This window comes from Venturia canescens, chromosome 1 (genome assembly GCF_019457755.1).
Source record: "Venturia canescens isolate UGA chromosome 1, ASM1945775v1, whole genome shotgun sequence".
NCBI lineage: Eukaryota > Metazoa > Arthropoda > Insecta > Hymenoptera > Ichneumonidae > Venturia > Venturia canescens.
In genome coordinates this window covers 2,656,414-2,676,757 of record NC_057421.1, presented here as the reverse complement: position 1 = coordinate 2,676,757, position 20,344 = coordinate 2,656,414, and the positions used below count along the sequence as shown (strand labels likewise).

The 20,344-nt window shown below is 39.1% G+C and overlaps 4 protein-coding genes and 1 long non-coding RNA gene across 6 annotated transcripts; 3 read left to right on the top strand and 2 right to left on the bottom strand.

The window, feature by feature from the left end:
- Positions 1-447: 447 nt before the first annotated feature.
- Positions 448-2,390, bottom strand: LOC122410530 (nudix hydrolase 2). Its single transcript, XM_043418725.1, has 4 exons — positions 1,928-2,390; positions 1,219-1,533; positions 882-1,084; positions 448-698 (listed from the first exon to the last, which is right to left on the bottom strand). Exons 1-4 carry the CDS (start codon positions 2,223-2,225, stop codon positions 537-539), a joined length of 978 nt encoding a protein of 325 aa, XP_043274660.1. The 5' UTR covers positions 2,226-2,390; the 3' UTR covers positions 448-536.
- Positions 2,391-2,420: 30 nt separating this feature from the next.
- On the bottom strand, positions 2,421-3,802 carry LOC122410512 (alpha-(1,3)-fucosyltransferase 7-like). The gene is made up of 2 exons (XM_043418701.1): positions 3,558-3,802; positions 2,421-3,475 (listed from the first exon to the last, which is right to left on the bottom strand). The coding sequence occupies exons 1-2, from the start codon at positions 3,800-3,802 to the stop codon at positions 2,524-2,526; spliced, it is 1,197 nt and encodes a 398-aa protein (XP_043274636.1). The 3' UTR covers positions 2,421-2,523.
- Positions 3,217-5,180, top strand: LOC122410562 (uncharacterized). 2 transcript variants are annotated; one of them, XR_006260981.1, is made up of 3 exons: positions 3,217-3,347; positions 3,571-4,535; positions 4,625-5,179. It is a non-coding gene; the product is annotated as an uncharacterized lncRNA (long non-coding RNA). The 2 variants fall into 2 exon arrangements; XR_006260983.1 differs by lacking the exon at positions 3,217-3,347 and adding an exon at positions 3,383-3,420 and having other exon boundaries at positions 4,625-5,180.
- Positions 5,181-5,668: 488 nt separating this feature from the next.
- Positions 5,669-16,490, top strand: gudu (Armadillo repeat-containing protein gudu). The gene is made up of 10 exons (XM_043426147.1): positions 5,669-5,904; positions 6,322-6,609; positions 7,109-7,463; positions 7,683-7,976; positions 9,388-9,636; positions 11,731-12,165; positions 13,028-13,432; positions 13,534-13,755; positions 16,171-16,286; positions 16,366-16,490. The coding sequence occupies exons 2-10, from the start codon at positions 6,524-6,526 to the stop codon at positions 16,397-16,399; spliced, it is 2,196 nt and encodes a 731-aa protein (XP_043282082.1). The 5' UTR covers positions 5,669-5,904; positions 6,322-6,523; the 3' UTR covers positions 16,400-16,490.
- LOC122414661 (alpha-(1,3)-fucosyltransferase 7-like) lies at positions 16,442-18,120 on the top strand. The gene is made up of 2 exons (XM_043426160.1): positions 16,442-17,084; positions 17,150-18,120. Exons 1-2 carry the CDS (start codon positions 16,747-16,749, stop codon positions 18,096-18,098), a joined length of 1,287 nt encoding a protein of 428 aa, XP_043282095.1. The 5' UTR covers positions 16,442-16,746; the 3' UTR covers positions 18,099-18,120.
- The last annotated feature ends 2,224 nt before the right edge of the window (positions 18,121-20,344 follow it).

Here is a 20,344-nt window from a genome sequence, read left to right as displayed (position 1 = left end):
ATCTGAGTTTGGACCGCGTCGGAGAAAACTGCCATTAACTTTACAATTTTTGGTGTCGCGGGCCACCCCTGCGCTCTGCCAAGCTCTGCTGTTGCGAAGGATGAACTGTCGCGGAGAGTACCAGAAAAATTACATATTACAATCGGAGCATCTGTGAATATGTAAATCAAAAAATCTTCGTGGTCTCTTCGTGAAAATTTTGTGCGTGTTTTTTTTACAATGACAAAATTGGCATTAAAGTGCCGTCAAATCCTGAAATGCGTAGAAAGTGGATTGCAGCTATACCGGGAATTTTCAATTCTGTCGATAATCGACCACGAAATTAAGATTGACTTTCCCATAGTAATGACTCTAAAAAATGGAGATTAGCTTTACATCCATTTTGGAGAAAAGTAAGAATTCGCAGGGAAAATTTAGTTTCAATGTTTAACAAAAAATAAGGCAATGTTATTTTTCAACAGTTTATTTCAACTCATAAAAACATAAGCCAGCTTATGATGTTTTAATAAAATTTAAGAATTGTAATAAGAACATAGTTAATCTGAACAAAATAGATAAATCCAAACAGGTTTTTTAGAAAGTGGGTGTTCTCCTTCGATAAGTTTAAGACTCGTACGGTTTTTCATATATTGCAGCATCGCTTGTGCAAGAATCCGATTATTTTGGACGATATTTGGATCTTCTGCATAATCTTCGAGCTGCAAAATCAAATTCCACGTTTCAACTCAACTTTCTTGGTCTCATTTATTCAACAAAAATGTGTGTTCTATTCATCAAATCCACTAGTTCAAACTGTGGCCTATAAGAAAATCTAACTACATGACAAATTCTTGAAGAAGCTCAAATTATTTAGTTTTTATGATATCCAAAAGCTTGATTACCTTCATCCAAGTGCAGTCTGCAATTTCTCGTTCACACTTTTTGATCTCGCGTGTAAGAGGTTTGAGGCGTGCAACAACGTAAATGTCAGAACAACCGAAGGCATAACCATGGGCGTGTCTGAAGCCAAGGAGACTCTCAAACTCAGTGAGAACTCCTGTTTCCTCTCGGACTTCTCGCATCACTGCATCTGGAATATTTTCACCTATCCACAGGCAGAGAAATTTCCATTATTACGATGGCATTGCCGATGAGTCAAATAAATGAGAAAACATCTGAAAAGTCTTAAAAGTTGAACGTGACTTCCGGAAGACCGAATTTTATTTTTCTTCTTTATACCTGGATCAACGATTCCACCAGGCAATTTCCATCGTGTTGGCCCATCAAGAACTGATCGCCGATCTTTCACTACAAGTATCTCACCAGTATCGTCGTTCAAAACAAAACCTCCTACGCCAAGATTAGTATGAGCATAAGGAGGAATATTGCTTTGGATTTGAGTTGGTAACCATTTGTACAACATCGCAAAATCTTCCTTCGCATGGTGAAATTTGAATCCCTCTTTCACCAATGTAGGAATCCAGTCTGCACTGGCAAGAGAAACGTGAAACCATATAGTCGATTTTTTCTCGCTTCTCCATTGTTTCAATGAATCTGAAATAAAAATTTTAGAAACGTTTCAGAAATATTGAGAGAATTGAGAGAAGAATTGAACCACTTGAAAAAGTATTTAGAGATTCAATCTTAATACTCAATTCAAAACTCCAAATAAATTTGTGACTTTTCCAGTCTCAAATTCTTCAAATACAGTACAGGAATTTCTGGTATAGTTTTTGAATAACGAGCGCGAGCATCCCATTCATAATTGGATGAGAATTGTCGAATCAAGATAGAGATAAGGCGCGTGGCGCACGCGCTGTTGTCAGTATTTCTCTGCCTTGTGAAGAGGTAGCACGTGACGAAAGATTCCGCATTTTATTGAAAATCACGAATAATTCTTACATTCAATGTATTTAAAGATGAAAATGATTTAAAAGGGGATACACACCTTCCAGACGTTTTGTGAAATTGAAATTTTCACAAGGTTCGAGATTGGAATCGACCAATATACCGTTGTAACGATCTTCACGTCCCACGAAAAGGCGTTGCTGTCTGTCTCCGACAGAGGGAAAACTGTCATCACCTTCCATATTTTTTTTAGCACTTTCGTTGAATCTTCGTTGTTGTACAACGAGTAGTGTCTGAATTTTATGACGATATTGTTGTGTTTCTCTTTCTGAAGCAGAATTCTTCAAAATTCGGGCTGTCGATCTTAATGACAGTACCCGATGTATAACTGCGTACATTTACGACGCCATTTTTATTTCCATCCCTATTTGAAGCGAAAATACACTGTCAGCTGATCGCTATGCATGTATGATTATTGCTTCTGCGATCACAATAGACGTCCCGTGCCCTTGTGCGTGGCTCGTCGCATACACAATCGGCGCGATGTTTTTCTACAGATCAAATTGATTAAATGATCATTATTCATGTGTGTAAGCGTGTACACATTTACACACATTCGTATGCTCAGTGCATATTGCGTGAATAGAGATAACGGGATTTCGCAAATTCTCTTGAAATCGCGTCTATTTTCTAAAATCAAACATCGCGATAGGGATCACAGTCTCTACCGACATTCAAAAAATCTTTAATTCTTTGATACTTTGGAATCTTCGATGGTCGATTATTGTTGTGTAGAGCTTCGCAAACGCGACAATAATGTTTCGAAATCGATCCGAAGTAACCGTGTTCGTTTACGACCGTGTATTTCGAGCGCCATTCGTGATACGCGTCGTAGGCATCGTCGGCGTTATCGAGGTACAAAAGATATCTAGCAAGACTGCTAGAAGACTCGAAATCAGAAACGTGAATAAAGGAACCGGGCGGGAGAAGTCGCTCGCAGTCGGATCGAGGTGCCCCCATTATTATCGGCACCGATCCCTTCTCGAACGCGTTCCAAAACACCTTTTCCGTGAGGTACTCGCGGCAGTTGGAATTTTCGAAAGCCAAGTAAAATTTGTAGGAGCCAAGGATCGGACAGTCCTTATCGAAATGCCCGGGACAAGCGGTCGCGTTTCCGTTCAAACATCGGCCGAAAATGTCGAGTTTTTCACCAAGAAAATTCTCAAGCTCATTCACGTATTCCCAACGACGATTGTTCCCTGAACAATTGCTCCCCAGAATGGCAACCAACTTGTTTCTTCGCTTTCGCGATCGTCTCCAACTCTCGTCGACAGTTTTTTTCGCCAACGTTCTTCCATAGGGCACTGGCACATCGCTGTTCCTCCTGTAACTCATCGACCAATCAAAGATCCCGTTGTATTGTGAAACATTCCAATTTTCGTCGGCGTAAAGAAACGTGTGAAGCGGTGATTCGTCGGTCAAGAAGATCCAGATTTGACCGGGTTTTCCTCTCGCCGCAGGTAACTCCTCGACTCCTTGTATCATGTGTAAATGAAATACCACTGCGTCGGCCCTCGCGAGGTCTTCGTCGCGGTAAGACAAGTGACAGTTTTGCACCGAACATTCTTCCCACGGCGACGTCGATTCACTGAACGATAAAAACCGTTTTATTTCTCAAAGCCACTTTACTTTTCATCCTTTTCTCGCTAATCAACTTTTTATTTATTTACCTGTTTTCCGTAGAGAAATGACGAACGTGACGTCGATCGAGATAAAGTCCGTATTTCCACACAAGAATCAAGAACCGTTTCGGCCAGTATCGACGCAGCCATTCGCTCAGTATCGACAGATTTCCCGCCCGATTATTCATGCTCGCGGTGCCCGCGAGCTCGAGCACCACCAGCAAACACCCGATCGCCGAAAAGCTCGCGAACAATATTATCCATTTATTTCGAAAGCGAATCATTTTTGTCATTATTTATAAACTTTCTTTTTGACGATATTTCAGATCTTCGCGGGCGGATTATGCACTGTGAAAAACGCGACTGCCGCTCGACAACTATTCTGACAAATTGAAGAGGAGCGCGTGTGAGGAGGAATAAAGCAGAGGAGATTTTAAAAATCACAAACGAAACGTAACAAGAGACTGTCGCCTCCACTTTCCCGAAGTAAGCAGCGTGACCACGCACTCAACGAAAACTACCGTTCAAAGGCTCCATTGTTCTTCTCGGAGCTGCCATCCTCGGATACGTTTGTTGGCTATTTTTCAGTTTTAAAACATTCACGTAAATATTCGCGTCGGGGATGAACACTCGAAAACGCATCACAGACGATTCGATGTCGAAATTCAATGAATAAATTCGGAATTTTTGTAGCACAGAAAGTGAACTAATTTCCATTTAAATCTTACACATTTTCGTATCAAGTGTCATTGAAACTTGCAAGAAACTGACAAGAGCAGATTTTCTAGTGAATAAACTCCTTATTTACATTTTAGACTCGATCTTTCATTTCTTTTACGCGACGTCGAAACTTATTGTGAGAAGCGAGCACCGAGAATGTCATTTCATGAGACCTGTCAAAATTGACAGCTGTCAAAACCACAACGAGTCCTTCGATTATTCCTATCACAGGCTCTCCAAACAATTGATGTTTATCTGTAATGTAGTACGAGCTTCATAAACATATTTTCGAGGAACAAATCGAAGGTTTTCTTCTAACAAACATTTTTCAATATTTAATTAATATTTTGCTCATTTAATACTGAATTACATTTTTTTTTATTTTTACTTTTTAGATGATCGAATCCACAGAATCGTACTCGTCGTGGAGCACCTTTTTTTCGAGGATCATCCAGTTATCGGCTAAAGTAGCATTCAAAATAACGATCGAGAAAAAAAATGTCATATGTCAAAACTAAGTCACAAGATATTCTAGTTTTGAGGCTTCCACGGCCATTAGTGTTGGAAAAGTTACTGCGCGTAGCTTCCGGATGCCGTGTCAAGATCACCGTGTCACCGACGCTTCGCAACGTTACAGTTTGCATCATTAGAGCTACTGGGAGCCCCGATACTGAGGCTCCCTGGTCTCAGGTAGTCCTCATATACGCCTGTTCATCGTTCCGCATGGCTGCGTCAGCCAACCAGATTTTTCGTTGATCAGCTGATCAATTAAAAAAATCAATTATAAGAATGAAAAGAAGTAAGAAGAACATGGATACAATTTTTTACGTTAATAAATTTGAATGTTTTTCGAGAAAAGATTCTTGAAGAATGGCTCATTTTGACTGCGCGTATGATTCTCGTTCCCTGATTCTTGTTAGTACTTCAATAATGAGATTTTCAATCGCATAGCTGAAGAGAGTGCTCGTACTATAAATTCATGGAGAAGTTGCAATAAATTTAAGTAGGTTGTTTGTACTTGTTTGAATTTATATTTCTTGATTAATTTTTAGTTAAAATTCGCATTTGTTTAATTTGTTGTATAAGCTACAAAGACAATCTTCCATTCGACTTTGAAGACAAAAAACTGTTGAATTATTTCGAAGGTTGATGGGTGACGGCTACGTGATTTTTGCAGCAACTGTATTTTTCGAAAATTTCAAAAAACGAAACTTGCTTGAAAACAATAATTTTATTATTTTAGAAATATAATTAGTAAAGAACCAACATTTTTATAAAATTTTATCGTTAAAAAAACGTTTGAAGAGTTCATTTTGACTAGCGTGGTGCAGCAGCAGCTGCCGCCGCTGCTGCTGATGTCACGCTGTCAGTTTTGTTTACAAATTTTATAGGTTATGAAGTGAGTTTACTGTCCAAAGTAGTATTGCACTGGAGGAAAATGAAAAAATTAACGATCAAAAAGTTAACCGGGATAAAAATCGTCGTTTTGTAAAAATTTACAAAAAAATGTGGCGAAGCTAACGAACGACAAAATATGCGACCAAAAGATCGAACTGGCGTCACATGCGAGCGTATATTGAATGCAGCGTTGTCAAACCTTACTGATCCATTCGTCGTGTATAATCCGAATGATTTCTCATCAGATATTTTTTCATATTTCAGCCGATTTTCAATGGTAAGGTTCAAAAACTAAAATACTCATGTATTCTTGAATATCCACGAAATACAACGAACGATTTTTTTTTGCGAAATCTTGGATATAACTAACGAAAAAATTCAATAACTTTTCATGTGTGTACGGCTTTCATATGCCGGAGTGATAAGCGTCAAAAGTCGATATTCAATAATTAATTTGCTGCTAAATTACACGGTGACTAGCGTCGAAATTTTGCAAATCTATCCAGTACGTGTTCATTTTTGCCTACCAAAAATATCATCGCGTAAACTTGGATAGCGAATATTCACCCATCTACCTTAGGATTCAATGAAACAAGCGACGGGCGCTTTTGAACTTTCGTTTTTTTCCCTTTTTGCTCCTGACAGTCCGCCCACATTCGGAGAAAATCGTTAAAAGTACATAAAAAAATTGTAGCAAAATTCGAGCAGTTTTTTGTGCGTGACTGTGGAACGGGCACACCCAGACACGATGGAGTCGCTATTCTCGTATTTACGAAACGGAGTTTGATCAATAACGACCGTTACATTTCAATCCTCCCACTGCGCTGCCCTTCGCCCCGTGCTTACAGCTTTTGTATCAAGCAGACAGGGACAGAGCTGTGGTTACTCCAAAAAATATGCCGCTTCCCAAGAAGACGAAAACGGCCACGAAAGTTAAAAAGAAGAAACGAGTCTCGGGAAGCCAGGAACGTCGGGCTACGGAGTGAGTTTTAGTCCTTCAGTTTCAATAATTTCACGTTTTATTTCCTGTTGTTGCATTTGGGAGGCTTACATTTTTGACGATTTTTAAATTCATGCTCCTTGTCACCCGTGACACATGAAAAACTCAAGTGTCAAATTTTTGACATTTTAGAAAGTCAATTTCAACCAAGTCATAAAAACTCATAAAAATATATAAAAATTCAAGAATCGATGAGCCAAACACTCCAACTGAGTCTTCGTCAGATTTTTCATGATTTGCATGACAATTTCTATTTCCTCACAATACGAAATCCTAAAAAACTGGTCAGCTAAACATTTAAAAAAATTTTTTGTTTCGAATGTTTAATTACCAAGCTTTTTCATGGCTCCATCGCTTTTGAAAGCACTCTCCGAGAATCCGATTCGTCGAATTCAGCCTGAAAATTGAATGAGTAAAAAAAATTCATTAAAAAAATATGAAAACCTGGAAAGTCAAAATAAAAGTAGCGATAAATTATCAGAAATGCCACGGACGATGGGGCCTCGAGGAAAGCGGATCAACACAATGTCGTACCGGAGGAAACGGCGAATGTGGGAAAGGCGAGCGGGAAAGCGGCTCCCCAAATATCGACGGTCACCGGAGAACCGTTCGGTCCGAAATATCGATACATCGATGAGGGACCGGAAGAGCAGACCTCGGACGACGAACCGGCGTCTGACAGCGACGACGAAATGCGATTCTCCAAAGAAGACAACCTCGAGCTTCCCTCAGAATTCTGGCACATGCAGAAACTGATTAAGTACACAAAAGCTGGCAATCAAACGGCGACGACGGTCTCTCTTTGTCTTCTCAGAGACTACGACCTCTCGAGCAGGGTCAGTTTTGCTAGAACTGCAAAAAAGCAAATCGTCGCTCGACCAAACCGAAGTTTTTTTTCATCCAAACGTTTTCCCTCCTTCAAGATTCCCCCAAAACTTTAGCAGAATCATAAAAATTCATTAAATTAGGAAGAAATCGAGGAGCAAAAAATCTAGAAAAATTGCAGCGATTCTCGTCGTAATAAACGATTGATCGTCTATTTGCATAAATTGTAGGCCATCCAGCGGGCCATAAGAGAGATGGGAGGTCTGGAAGTCCTCGTGAATCTCTTAGAAACGAAGGACTTCAAGTGTCAACACGGTGCGTTGGCAGTACTATTGACGATGGCGAGCAGTTCGATCGAAACGAGGAGATGCTTGATCGATCTCGGGATAGTCACGCCCCTCATCGAAATGCTTAAGCATCCAGCCCGAAATATCCAGATATTGGCAGCTGAGACAATGGCGAGCATAGCGACTGTGAGAAAAGCGAGAAAACAAATTCGAGTTCGTTCTGGCATACCTTTGATCGTGAGTGCGTGAGTTTAACGTTGCGAGGCAGTGCTCGTGCTGGTGTCGTTGTCCTCAAAATTTAGCCAATTTGGAGGGATCCAAGGGGTCTAACTCTGATTAGAATTTTCAAAAATCCATTTTTCTTTATTGCATTTTACGAAAGTATACGTATTTTTAAATATCATACTAAAATTTTATAAAGATCTGAGCAGTCCAAGTGCACTTAAACGGGTTTCTCTCAAAATTACGTTTCTCGACGGCTCGTTGATCAAATCTCCGAAACTATTCGACCGATCCTTACCAAAATTTTACACTTTTTAGAAAAACGATCGCCGTTTTGTCATTCTTTAAAAAATAATAAATCGCATGATGAACGCTGAAGCCATTTAAGGGAGAGACCGGGGCAAAACGAGATACCCGAAAAATGGGAGAAATTTTTTTGTCTTTTTTTTTCGATTTTTATACTTGTCCGAAAAGGACATGAAACATATTTTTTCCAAAATGTCTTTTTTTTTATTTTGATTTTTTTTTAATTCGTTTTTTCAAATTCTTTTTTTTTACATCACTTCCAATGTGAAAACGTTTTTGTACAGATATACAAAAAGTATTTGTATATCTGCGATTACTGCCTCGCAGATTACTGTCTACGACAGTAATCGCAGATGTATGTTTGCGAACCATCATGTGTGATTACGCACCTGCACATGAATCGTGTGCCCACAACGCACAATTTTTGACACTGAATCCGTGATTCAGTGGATAGAGAATACAAATTTTTACAAAATAAACATTGGCAGCCTTCGTTATTATTCATATCATTACTTTTTAATTGAATTACAGAGGGTGCGCTCGACTTACGTTTGAGCGCTGTAAGCGCTGAGATCGCTTTTAACGCTTACAGCGGTAAGTCGGAAGCACTCGGTTACGGGTGGAAAATGCACCCAAGGTGCATTGAATTAAAATCATAGTAAAAAAAAATTTCATGGGTTCTTGAGGGATTTTTTTTTTTTTTTTTTTTTTCGAAAATTGAAAAGAATTCCAGTACATTTATTAGTTTTTGGGAGTAAAAAATAGACAGAGCTTCCCAAACTTCTGAAAAGTTCAATATTTCCTTAGGTATCCCGTTTTGCACCGGTCTCCCTTACCTATCGAATCTAAAACGATTTTTATTTTTTTCTCCGATCGTCCATTCCAGAGATTTTATCAACGGCGCACACCCATCTTTTTTGGACCTGTCTTCTTTCTCATTTTTCTGTACGAAAACTGAGTAAAATAAATTAAAAAAAAAAAATGTTTTTGTATATTTTAAGATAACATTTTTTAGGCTCGTGACTTTTTATAGCCATATTTATAGTTTATACCGGTCAAAACAATTTCGTGAAAAATAGTCGTTTTTTTGCCCGTTTTAAACGTTGCACTTTTGCTCCAGCTCGACGTCATGGATATTCCTGACAGTGTACTCGGACGAGAACTCGATCGGTTGAACGAAACGGAACGGGAACTGGTCGCAGTAGCGATCGGATGTGCCAAGGTCCTTGGGGCGTTGAGTACCAGTCCAAAAATCAAGGAAGAACTGCGCAAACACGGTGTCGTTTTTCTCATGGCACGTTTTTTACGCTCTGTCCATACGGATCTCGTCATAGCTATCATGGGTGCGGTACAACGCTGCGCCGATCTCGTACGTTGAAAATAATGAAAACACATCGGTAATTAGATCGAATGCTGAGAAGATCGCAGTCCTCAGGAGTTGAAAAATCAAACGATTTTCTCGTAACTGTTAATTATTTTTGAAAAGAGTTTACGAAATGATAAAGAAAAACTTTGATACCTGCGTCAGAAAAATTGGTTCGATAGTAACGATTTTAGGATTTTAGCGAATTTTTTTTATTCGAGATTTGGAACGTGTAACGAAACAGTACTAATCTGGAGATCGACCTTTTCGGGTGGGGATAAAATGTTAGAGTAACTAAAAATTCGAACAGCTAAAGTTTCGAGTTTATAAACTTCGAATGATAATAAGAAAACAGATCAATACGACTAGAGCTTTGAATGTCGCAAATAAATAAAGCAGAATCTCCAAAATTCGAGGCACGCTTACATCGAAAATAGAATTTAACGACCGCCCCTAGAACGACGACTGAAATATCGATTTTGCGAAAATTTCGAAAGTTTAATAACGAAAGAGCAAACGTTACTGAGGTTGAAATACTGAAACACCAAAAAGTCGAACGGTCAAAATAGCGAAATGTTAGAAAGTCACTCGCTCACTTACTCAGACTGCTGGTGATCTCCAATTTCAAACATGGCCATTTTGACTTTCGCCTTTTCGAGCCATCGCTGTTCTGCATACATAAATTCTATAAGCTCGAAAAGTCCACTTTCCATTTTTTTATACTATTCTGGTCTGTCTATAAAACTACTACTCTCCATTTTGAATTCGAATATATGAACTTTTGACATTCGTACACGGAGAGAAAATTTCACTAAAAACTACTTTGGTGCCATAGAAGTAGGGTTCTATATCGGTAATATTTATTCATTCTTACGAACATGCATAGTAATTTTTTGTGAAGCGACTCGATGAAAATTAATGAGCGACGTCAAAATAAATACATCGGTACACACGTGCATACCGGTATATTATCGTACAATCGCGAATGAAATTCTGTTATTTACCATAGTAAATTTCTAAACAGTTTGGCGTATGATCGATGCTTGTGTTCGAGCTCCTCAAATTTTACTATGTTCAACTGTAAATTTAAATTGTGAAAACAGTACCAAGTATAGCAAAACGGCATAATAATTCTACTTGTCAGTTCATCATCGAGTCAACATAAATTTTACAACGATTCCTTGGTGAACTATGATAGGAAAAAGTACCACAGTTCAAATCTTTGTCACAGCAAAATATGCAATTTAAAAATTTTCATTCAGAATTTACTCGGAAATTACAATATTTTTGGTAAACTCGAAATGAAAACTATCGAAATATGTATTTTCGAGTAAATACGAATTCGAAGAAGAAATATTCGATTAAGGAGTTTCGGTACAGGCGATACAATGTTGCCATGCTAAACCATGCTAAAAGCATAAAAAATTTCAAAAAGTTCAGAGTTTTATAAAATTTGGTCTTTAGTGCCAAATTTGACAATACAAATGTTTTAAGATTTTTCTTCTACACAGTTATCGAGTAATTGATCACTAAAGTTCACGTGTATAAGCATAGCGTTTCCATAAATATAGGTATACATTCCGGGCATAAGAAATCTGCTTTAATGCGTAATTACTCGATAACTAAGTAGAAGAAAATTTTGAAACAATTTGTGTTTTCGCACTTGATGTTGAAGAACATTATCACCAAATATGATCAATTTCTTAATATTTAGACTTTTGTACCGAAACTCCTTAATAAACACGTAATCTGCTACACAGTCGATCGAGAATTTTGAATTACTTATTTTTCTCCAATCTGTTACCACAGCTTTGAAAATATCAACCGTTCTGCAATTCGGTTATTTGTCATATTGAGCCCCACCCGACTTTTTCGATCCCATTGCGATAGCGCGATCTGCTGAATTTTCGTGATGCGCGTTTTCATTTTCTTCTAATTCCTTTTATAAAATGTGACGACTTCAAAGCCTTTTTTACAACGTTTCGTTGTCGTAATTCGCTCTCCGACGAGATTATAAATCGGATTGATAAATTCCGCAATAAATATATCGATGGCAATGCTCAGAAGAAGAGCAATAACACATACGCGTTGAATTAACAGAAAGTATTTCGCCTGGCGTTCGAGCAAATGGGCATGATAGCGGACATCGTTCGCCACTTGCGAACGAACGATAATCTCAAGTTGAAGGAAAATTGTGCCCTCGCGATATATAAATGTGGCTCGAACAAATTGACTCGGGACATGGTTCGGGAAGCCGGTGGTTTGGATCCAGTCGTAAAACTCGTTGAGAGCGAAGAGATTCGTGAAAACAAACCACTCCTCGCGGCTGTGACTGGTGCCATGTGGCAATGCTCCATGAGTTCGGAAAACGTTGGACGTTTCAATCGTCACGAGCTCGTCGGCTCTCTCGTCGGACTTCTCGACGAGAACGAGGACGAGCGTGTTTTGACCAGCGTCGTCGGCTCCCTTGCCGAATGTTGCAAAGATCCTGCGAACAGAGAAGTTTTGAGAAGCACCGACGCGCTCCCGAAGCTGGTGAGAATATTCGCCCGTATAATAATGCAAAAGTTTGGGGAACCATTACCACAGTTGACAGTAAACAACGCTCTGTGCTATATCAAAAATGAACACCGAGCGAATTTTCATCAAAAACATAGTAAATAATGAAATGATTTGATGAAAATTTATGAGATAACACAGCAGTAGTTTCTCTGTGCTATACGAAAAATTGCATGGTTTCGTATTTTCCCTTTTACCGCACGGAATTTTGCGCTCAATAACATAGCAAAATTCGTGCCCCCGCCAAATACACGAGGCGTTACTCCGTATAAACATGAAAAATTAACCCTAGAACGCATGACTGGGGTGTGAGCACACCCCACGCGAACTTCAAACTACGCTCCCGTCCTAACAAGTCACATTATCGACTGATTATCGACGGATTTTTTGATATATAAATTCAATTGAAATTAGTTTTATTGTACATCATTCTTTTCGTTATAAAAAAACGAAGAAAATGGTGTAGGATAAAGTCAGTTTAGCATCGTAGGACCGGATTTATAAACAAAAAAAGAGTGGGGTGCGTTCAAACCCCGGTCATGAGGTTGAGGGTATGAAAAAAGGCACATGAGGTGTAGGGTTAACCAGTGCGATTCACCAATTTTCGACATTTCGCCAAAGACATCGATGCATCGTTCGATGTGAGAATGTCGCAGACATAAATTTTGCCTGTCGTACACAGTAAGATTTCGGCATCAAAATTACTACGGACTTTGGTGAAATGTTATAGAATGGCGATACAGAAGAGCGCTGCTACAAAACGTAGTAAAAATTTTTCCAGCAAATTCATCCGAACTATTCGTATTAAAGTCTCTCCGTGTATCGATTTTTTTTTAAGATCAGACTGCTGAGCGTGACGTACGAACCGCTTCTCGAGAATATACCTCTCGTGCTGAAAGAATGCGCTCAGGACGAGGAGTGCATGAACATAATAAACGACCCGAGTCACACGCTGGACGGTGTGAGGCTCGTTTGGTCGCTGCTGAAGCACCCGAGCAACGTCGTCAAGAGAAACGCCTGTTGGGCGCTGGTCCCGTGCATCAAATATGCCAAGGATTCGGCCGAGATGGTGCGCGCTTTCGTCGGCGGACTCGAACTGACCGTGAGCCTTCTGGAGAGCCAGGACACCGAGGTCCTCGCAGCGGCGTGCGCGACCATCGCGCAGATTGCGACCGATCCAGAAAACCTTGGAATCCTTACGGATCACGGTGTCGTCAAGATGCTCGCCGATCTCGTTGAAACGGTAGAAAAACGATTTTCTTCGTGACGAGTCTCGAGTCGATACGCTCGAGTGAGCCTCGACAATTTTCACCTCAAAAATATCCACTTTCATTATTGGTGCAGGAAGACGAAGAATTGCGCGCTAATCTCACCCTGGCGATAGCGTTTTGCTGCGAATGGGGACAAAATAATTACGAATTTGGCCGACTCAATGCTGTTGCTCCTCTCGTCAGTTATGCAAACAGCAAAAACAAGGACGTGCTCAAGGGCGTTTGCATTGCCTTTTATCACTTGAGCAAAGAACCCCTTAACTGCATCACCATGCATACCTGCGGAGTCATTAAGGTTTCGAATCAAAGATTTCTAATTCGAGAATGGCTGACTGAGTTCGAAATTACTGAGACGCTATTTTCACTGTCAATTTTCATAAATCAATTTTATATAATAATACAGCAATGCCAGACGATTGCACAATAATTTCGCAGTTTTTATTACTCGAAAACTTTCACGCCCAGTTTTACAAAAGAAGTCTTGAATACTCTCGATTGCTGAGAAACTTCATTTGGAGAAATTGGAGAAAATTTTTTTTGTCAAATTTGAGGAAATTATGAAAGAGGAAATATTTGCTCCAAACCACCTCAAGATTCCTCCACATTTTTTTATAACATTGTGTTCTAACAAACTAACGAGGGTGGCTACATTCGTCAAAATTATAAGAAATTGATCAAATTTGGTAATAATGTTCTTCAACATCAAGTGCGAAGACACAATTTTTTTTTTAATTCATTTTCTTCTTCTTAGTTATCGAGTAATTACACATTAAGGAAGTTGAGGCATTAGAATGAAAATGATGCCATCGCTTTTAAACCGATTGCATCTTATAAAGTGAAGTGTAAAAAAAATCAGTTAAATTTTCAGACAGTTTAGGAGCGTTGTTGCTGAGAATAATCAATAACAATTTGGGCCAAATAACATGTAATCTTATGGAAGTCAAGACACATTCAGTGATATCTCCGTTAAAAATGATGCTAAAAATATGAAATTTTTTGGGCAACATGAGCAAGGCTTGCCGAACAATGTCAATTTTTTTCAGATTTATTAGGAGATTTGCTGAGATTATATTAATAATAATCTGTTTCCCGTGCAGTTTTTTGAGGCTAGGATCGTCACCGTTCGTGTTTTCGATTGAGCTTTCACCAGTTTTTCGTCTTTTTTTCCCCAACTTTTCTTTAAAGTGTATGCAACATTGCCAAACTGTAAACTGGCCTAACTTTTGAAAGGTACAGGCCATAACTTTTGGGTAAAAAAATGATTGTACAGCCTCAACTTCCTTAAAGCAGATTTCTTATGCCCGGAATGTATACCTATGTATATGGAAATGCTATCCTTATACACGTGAACTTTAGTGATCAATTACTCGATAACTGTAAAGAAGAAAAATCTTAAAAAATTTGTATTGTCAAATTTGACACTAAAGAATATGTTCGCCAAATTTTATTAAATTCTTATAATTTTGAAATTTTTTATGTATTTAACATGGTTTAGCATGGCAACGTTGTATCGTCGCTATCCACCCTCCTTAAAATGGTATAACATGCAATATCGTGGTGAGGGAGACTCTCTGACACTGAAAAAAAAATATGAAGTGTAAGATTTGTGGAGTCTTCGTCTTCCAGTTCTTAAATTCTCCCCCTCCTTATTAAAATTACATGAAATATAATTTTTTAATGACAAAAACGTAAGAAAAAAATTTGGAACAATTTTGAGGTGGAGCCCCGATTCGAAACAATTACAAATATTATTTTGAAGGGGAATAATACTTGACAATATTTTCACACATAAACTTTCTTCGCGAAGTCAGACGAAGGTAACTCGAAATAGTATATTACACCACAAGGGCAGAAAGTTTGATATTCCTGCACTGCGCGTCACAATGCCCGAGGCGAAGCCGAGGGCATTTGACGCGCAGTTCAGGGCTATCAAACTTCTGCCCGTATGGTGTATACTATTTTTCTTCATAGCCGGTCGAAAGTACGTTTCTTCCGAAATACGCAACTATCGGTAGAAGATGTTTTGATGCCTGCCCCCGACATTTGCTGCACGAGCGAAGCGAGTGCTGCTGGTCGGGGGGGCAGGCATCAAAAAAACAAGATATTAGCAAAGATAATTAATATGAATATTTGCATTCCTATGAAGCTGAAAATAAATCATTATTCCGAACGACTATATTCATTTTATCAGCCTGGTCACTTTATTTTTGGCTTTCACATTGATTTTATCTGGAAGGATAAATGTATGTTATTCGTTCGGATTTGTACTGTTTTGATAATAGTGCTTGGAAATAATATGGCATTTCCATAACATATTTCCGAATGAATAACATAATCTTATTCGTACGGTTTGCAGATGACTAGACACAACCTTTCAAAAAACACGTAAGCAATATCTGTTCAAACGTCAAACGTCAAAAGTAAAAAAAATAATTACGTCAAACCTTTCGGAATGCAGAAAAAAGTTTTTGCTCCCGCCGAGACAAATGAAGCGCATGCAGTTTTGACAGCGCAGAAATGTTATCTTTCGACTAAGGTGTGCAGAGAAAAATTTTTGCTCCCGCTGTCACAGCGAGCGTGTTTTTTTTTTACCAATGCAGGAATGTTGAACTTTCGGCCCTGAAATCGGGGCCGAAAGTGCGTACTTTCGACCGAGGTATGAAGAAAAATTTATAACTTGCAAAAGTATCTTATATTTGAAATTTTGTAGCACGTACTGCGACTAGTGGGTTCGGAGGATCCCGAGGTTCAAATAGCAGCGGCAACGACGATTAGAAACATCCGGAAACTCGCCCTGACCACTGAAAAGTTCCATCTACGGGAGATGTTCGTATTCGTACATGATTCATCTACTTCCTTATATAAACTGATAGCCAGCATTTAAAACAAACGTATCGATTTACAGAAACACTCTCAACGAGACGGATTATCGTGCATAGGCGTGTCACGATCGCATCGAACATGCGATAAGAATAAATTCCCTGGCGATGGCGATTTGTTTACGCAACCTAGTGATACTTTTATCGTGAAAACTTCTTTTTCAGTAACGTGGCAAATGAGGTGTGTCAAAAATAGTGGAAATTGGCTCGATGCGGTTTGAAAATATATTTACGGCGTGTTTTTGTGTGGGTTAAAAATCCGTTATCAGCCCCGGACTGATATCTTCGCGGCTATGATCTTTCGAACATTTTGTTGTTCTCCTATCGCTCTAAATCATCCCGAGCAATACACGCTGGTCGAGTAGAATTTTAAGTGGAGCTTCGGAACGATAGAAAAATCACGAGTCATGAGTATAAGTGTCAAGAAGAAATTTTTTATATTGTTGATGAGCGGCTGCGTAATTAGCTGCTGGTTTATAATTATTGGAGTAAAAATAAGTCTCTTGGCACCGGGGCAAAAAGTTTGGAGCGTTGCTCAATGGCCTTTGGCGAAGCTGAGCGTGGAAAAGCGAGCCCTGGAACCCTCGGCGTTGGGCAAATGGTTACACGCTCCTGAAGAAACCACGCTTCCGTTGCTCAACGCCGAATCGTTACTCGATCCGGGAAAACGAAATTTGATTCTCGTCTGGAAGCACGGAGCTTTCCTTGATCGACGTCACGTTCGTAATTTCGCTGCGAAAAAGAGGTAAGCGAACTCGGAGTTTGGTATTTAAAAATAAAGAAAAAAAAAATGTTTTTTATTGGCCGCAGTGATCCGTCGTCACCGTGGCGAGGATGTTCGGTCCAAAATTGCGATTTGTCCTACCGCGACGAAGACCTCGCGAGGGCCGACGCGGTGATATTTCATTTGCACATGACGAAGGGAGTCGAAGAGTTGCCCGGGGCGAGAGGAAAACCCGGTCAAATCTGGATCTTCTTGACCGACGAATCACCGCTTCACACGTTCCTTTACGCCGACAAAAATCGCAATGTTTCACAATACGATGGGATCTTCGATTGGTCGATGAGCTACAGAGAGACCAGCGATGTGCCAGTGCCCTATGGAAGAACCTTGGCGAAAAAAACTGTCGACGAGAGTTGGAGACGATCGCGAAAGCGAAGAAACAAGTTGGTTGCCATTCTGGGGAGCAATTGTTCAGGGAACAATCGTCGCTGGGAATACGTGAATGAGCTTGAGAATTTTCTTGGTGAAAAACTCGACATTTTCGGCCGATGTTTGAACGGAAACGCGACCGCTTGTCCCGGGCATTTCGATAAGGACTGTCCGATCCTTGGCTCCTACAAATTTTACTTGGCTTTCGAAAATTCCAACTGCCGCGAGTACCTCACGGAAAAGGTGTTTTGGAACGCGTTCGAGAAGGGATCGGTGCCGATAATAATGGGGGCACCTCGATCCGACTGCGAGCGACTTCTCCCGCCCGGTTCCTTTATTCACGTCGTCGATTTCTCGTCTCCCAGTAGTCTCGCCAGATACCTTTTGTATCTCGATAACGTCGATTATGCCTACGACGCGTATCACGAATGGCGCTCCAAATATGTCGTCGTCAACGATCACGGTTACTTCGGATCGGAGTCGAGGCATTACTGTCGCGTTTGCGAGGCTCTGCGCTACAATATTCGACCACCCAAGTTTCCGATGTATCAACGGATCGGCGATTTTTTAAATGCTACCAGAGACTGTTATCCTTATTCTGAATAAATTTTTCACGTCATCGCGATAATGCTCTCAACGTCAACAACTTTTATATCCTTTTTGTATGTTAAGAATTTGGAATCCAGAGTCGCGGCAGCGACTCTGAGACAAGTACATTTATGTTATGACGAGTTGCTGCCAGAGACTCTTTACCGGAGCGAGATAGCGTTTCCAATTGTCTTTCGAAAATTTTCAAAATTTCTTTCTTCAATAATTAATTAACTACAGCATTTCGGAGAATATTATAAGTTGACATATTTTTTTTATTTTTTATTTTTCTTCTTTCGATTTTGAATTTTTCTCCATTGGATTTGGTTCATTCCCGACCGAGCTGTCGTACCGATTATGAGTCACTGCGAGAGGGGACTGCAAATTTGAGTGAACCTTATTTGCCCAACCGAAATAAAACAAAATTTGGCCCATTTAACGTGTTAAAATATGAAGAAAAATACACAGGGTTATAAGGACTCTGCGTTAAAAATCGTTTATCTTTCCATATTAAGAATGAACGGTTCTTCTGTCGAAGTTTATGATGAAAAAGCACCCAATAACAATGAAGTATGTAATGAAAGTTTGGGAAAAAATTCGAGACAATTGTCTTACTAGTAATAAAGATATATTACGTTAAGAAGGGTGGATCACGAAATAAAAATAATGAGAATTTGATAAAATTTGGTGATAACATTCTTTGGCATCAAGTATACAAATACAATTTTTTTCAAATTTTTTTACCACATGGTTATCGAATAATTGAGCGTTAAATAAAAGTTAATTCTTATGCACACGAGATGTATAACCGCATATATGTAAACTCTATGCTTATACACGTGAACTTTAGTGCTCAATTACTCGAGAGCTATGTGGTAGAAAAATTAAAAAAAATTTATATTGTCTTATGTATTTTTAAAGAAATTTACCAAATTTTATTAAATTCTTAATATTTTTAACATGGTTTAGCACGGCAACATTGTATCGTCGCGATTCATCCTCCTTAAAGATTAAACGAAATTGGTAATGGGCACTCGTAGAGCCTCGTCATATTTGTTTATTTCAGCATTTTGTTTCTTCTTGGTTTGGTCCATTCCTGTCATAGCCTTCTGTCTTTTTTATTTTTTTCTGCATCCATTTCCGGTTGTGTTTTCCCTTTGTGCTCTCTAATGCGATTTTTTACATAAAAAACTAGAGTATTTTCGCCAGGGACGAATGAAATTTCGAGTTCAGTCGGTGATGGATAAGTTGGAAAAATGTATTCACGATTTCGAATTAATAATTGACATTAATTTAGAGTTATAGTACCTTCAATTGAGAAGTAAAAATCGAGCCAATTTAGACGCACCCATAAAATACGAGCCTTCCGGCATGATCTACTTTTACGTCGAAAATGTTGATTTGCAAGTATTCGAAGGGGACGAAAATTAATTAAATGAGAACTGAAAAAATTAAATTTATCGTTCAAGATCAGAATTACGTCCCGCATCAACATTGTTACATGTATCTGCTTCAATCACGGTGAATATTGTTAAAAGGTTTCATCACTTCTCAAACGATATGAAGAAGAAAATGAAAACGTCGTACCCGTTTAACTGCGCCAGCTCGGTTATATATGAACTCCACAGAGCGCCAACGCTTGTGAGAAATTTCAGCCTCACTTTGTTTCTATTTATAGTTTTCGTGTCACGGAACGCAAGTATTTTGGTGCACAAAAATTTGTACCTCGGTATGAGGAATTCATTGGATCTATTTTGCCCTCGTTACAAACAATAAAATTGAAATATAAGCTAAATTGGAACGGGATACCGACGGAGCAAATATTTCACGCGGGAGTATAAAAAAAATGTCGTTTCTTCGAAAGTGTTTAACAATTTTTTCACAATGGTCACTGGAGAAACGATTTATCGCATTTCCATTTGTTAAGAAGAATCTTCATACTTTTGTACCTTAAGACGATGGATCAGTCGGTAATCACACCTCGAATTTTTGAAATTGAAACTTTTTGACAACGTTCGTCCGATTAAAATAATAAAAATGTCATCGTACACGCAGCACGATCGCAAAAATCCGATGACATTTTTATTTTTTCGATCAGACGAACGATGTGGAAAAATTTCCCTTTCAAAATTTGCAGCTATCTCTCTCGCACTCATGTTTGTGATTACCGACTGATCCATCATCTTAACAATTTTGGATAATTTTACTGAAAACTGGAATTTGAAACTTGCATGTCAATATTTGACAGAGCGAGCGAGTGATAG

Coding starts and splice junctions, on each gene's coding strand:
- LOC122410530 (XM_043418725.1), bottom strand. CDS start 2,225: ATGTACGCAGTTATACATCGGGTACTGTCATTAAGATCGACAGCCCGA. Junction 1,534..1,927: donor TTTCACAAAACGTCTGGAAG/GTGTGTATCCCC, acceptor TTTTTATTTCAG/ATTCATTGAAACAATGGAGA. Junction 1,085..1,218: donor TGGTGGAATCGTTGATCCAG/GTATAAAGAAGA, acceptor GCCTGTGGATAG/GTGAAAATATTCCAGATGCA.
- LOC122410512 (XM_043418701.1), bottom strand. CDS start 3,802: ATGACAAAAATGATTCGCTTTCGAAATAAATGGATAATATTGTTCGCG. Junction 3,476..3,557: donor CATTTCTCTACGGAAAACAG/GTAAATAAATAA, acceptor TTTATCGTTCAG/TGAATCGACGTCGCCGTGGG.
- gudu (XM_043426147.1), top strand. CDS start 6,524: ATGCCGCTTCCCAAGAAGACGAAAACGGCCACGAAAGTTAAAAAGAAG. Junction 7,464..7,682: donor ACTACGACCTCTCGAGCAGG/GTCAGTTTTGCT, acceptor CATAAATTGTAG/GCCATCCAGCGGGCCATAAG. Junction 16,287..16,365: donor AAGTTCCATCTACGGGAGAT/GTTCGTATTCGT, acceptor ATCGATTTACAG/AAACACTCTCAACGAGACGG.
- LOC122414661 (XM_043426160.1), top strand. CDS start 16,747: ATGAGTATAAGTGTCAAGAAGAAATTTTTTATATTGTTGATGAGCGGC. Junction 17,085..17,149: donor AATTTCGCTGCGAAAAAGAG/GTAAGCGAACTC, acceptor TATTGGCCGCAG/TGATCCGTCGTCACCGTGGC.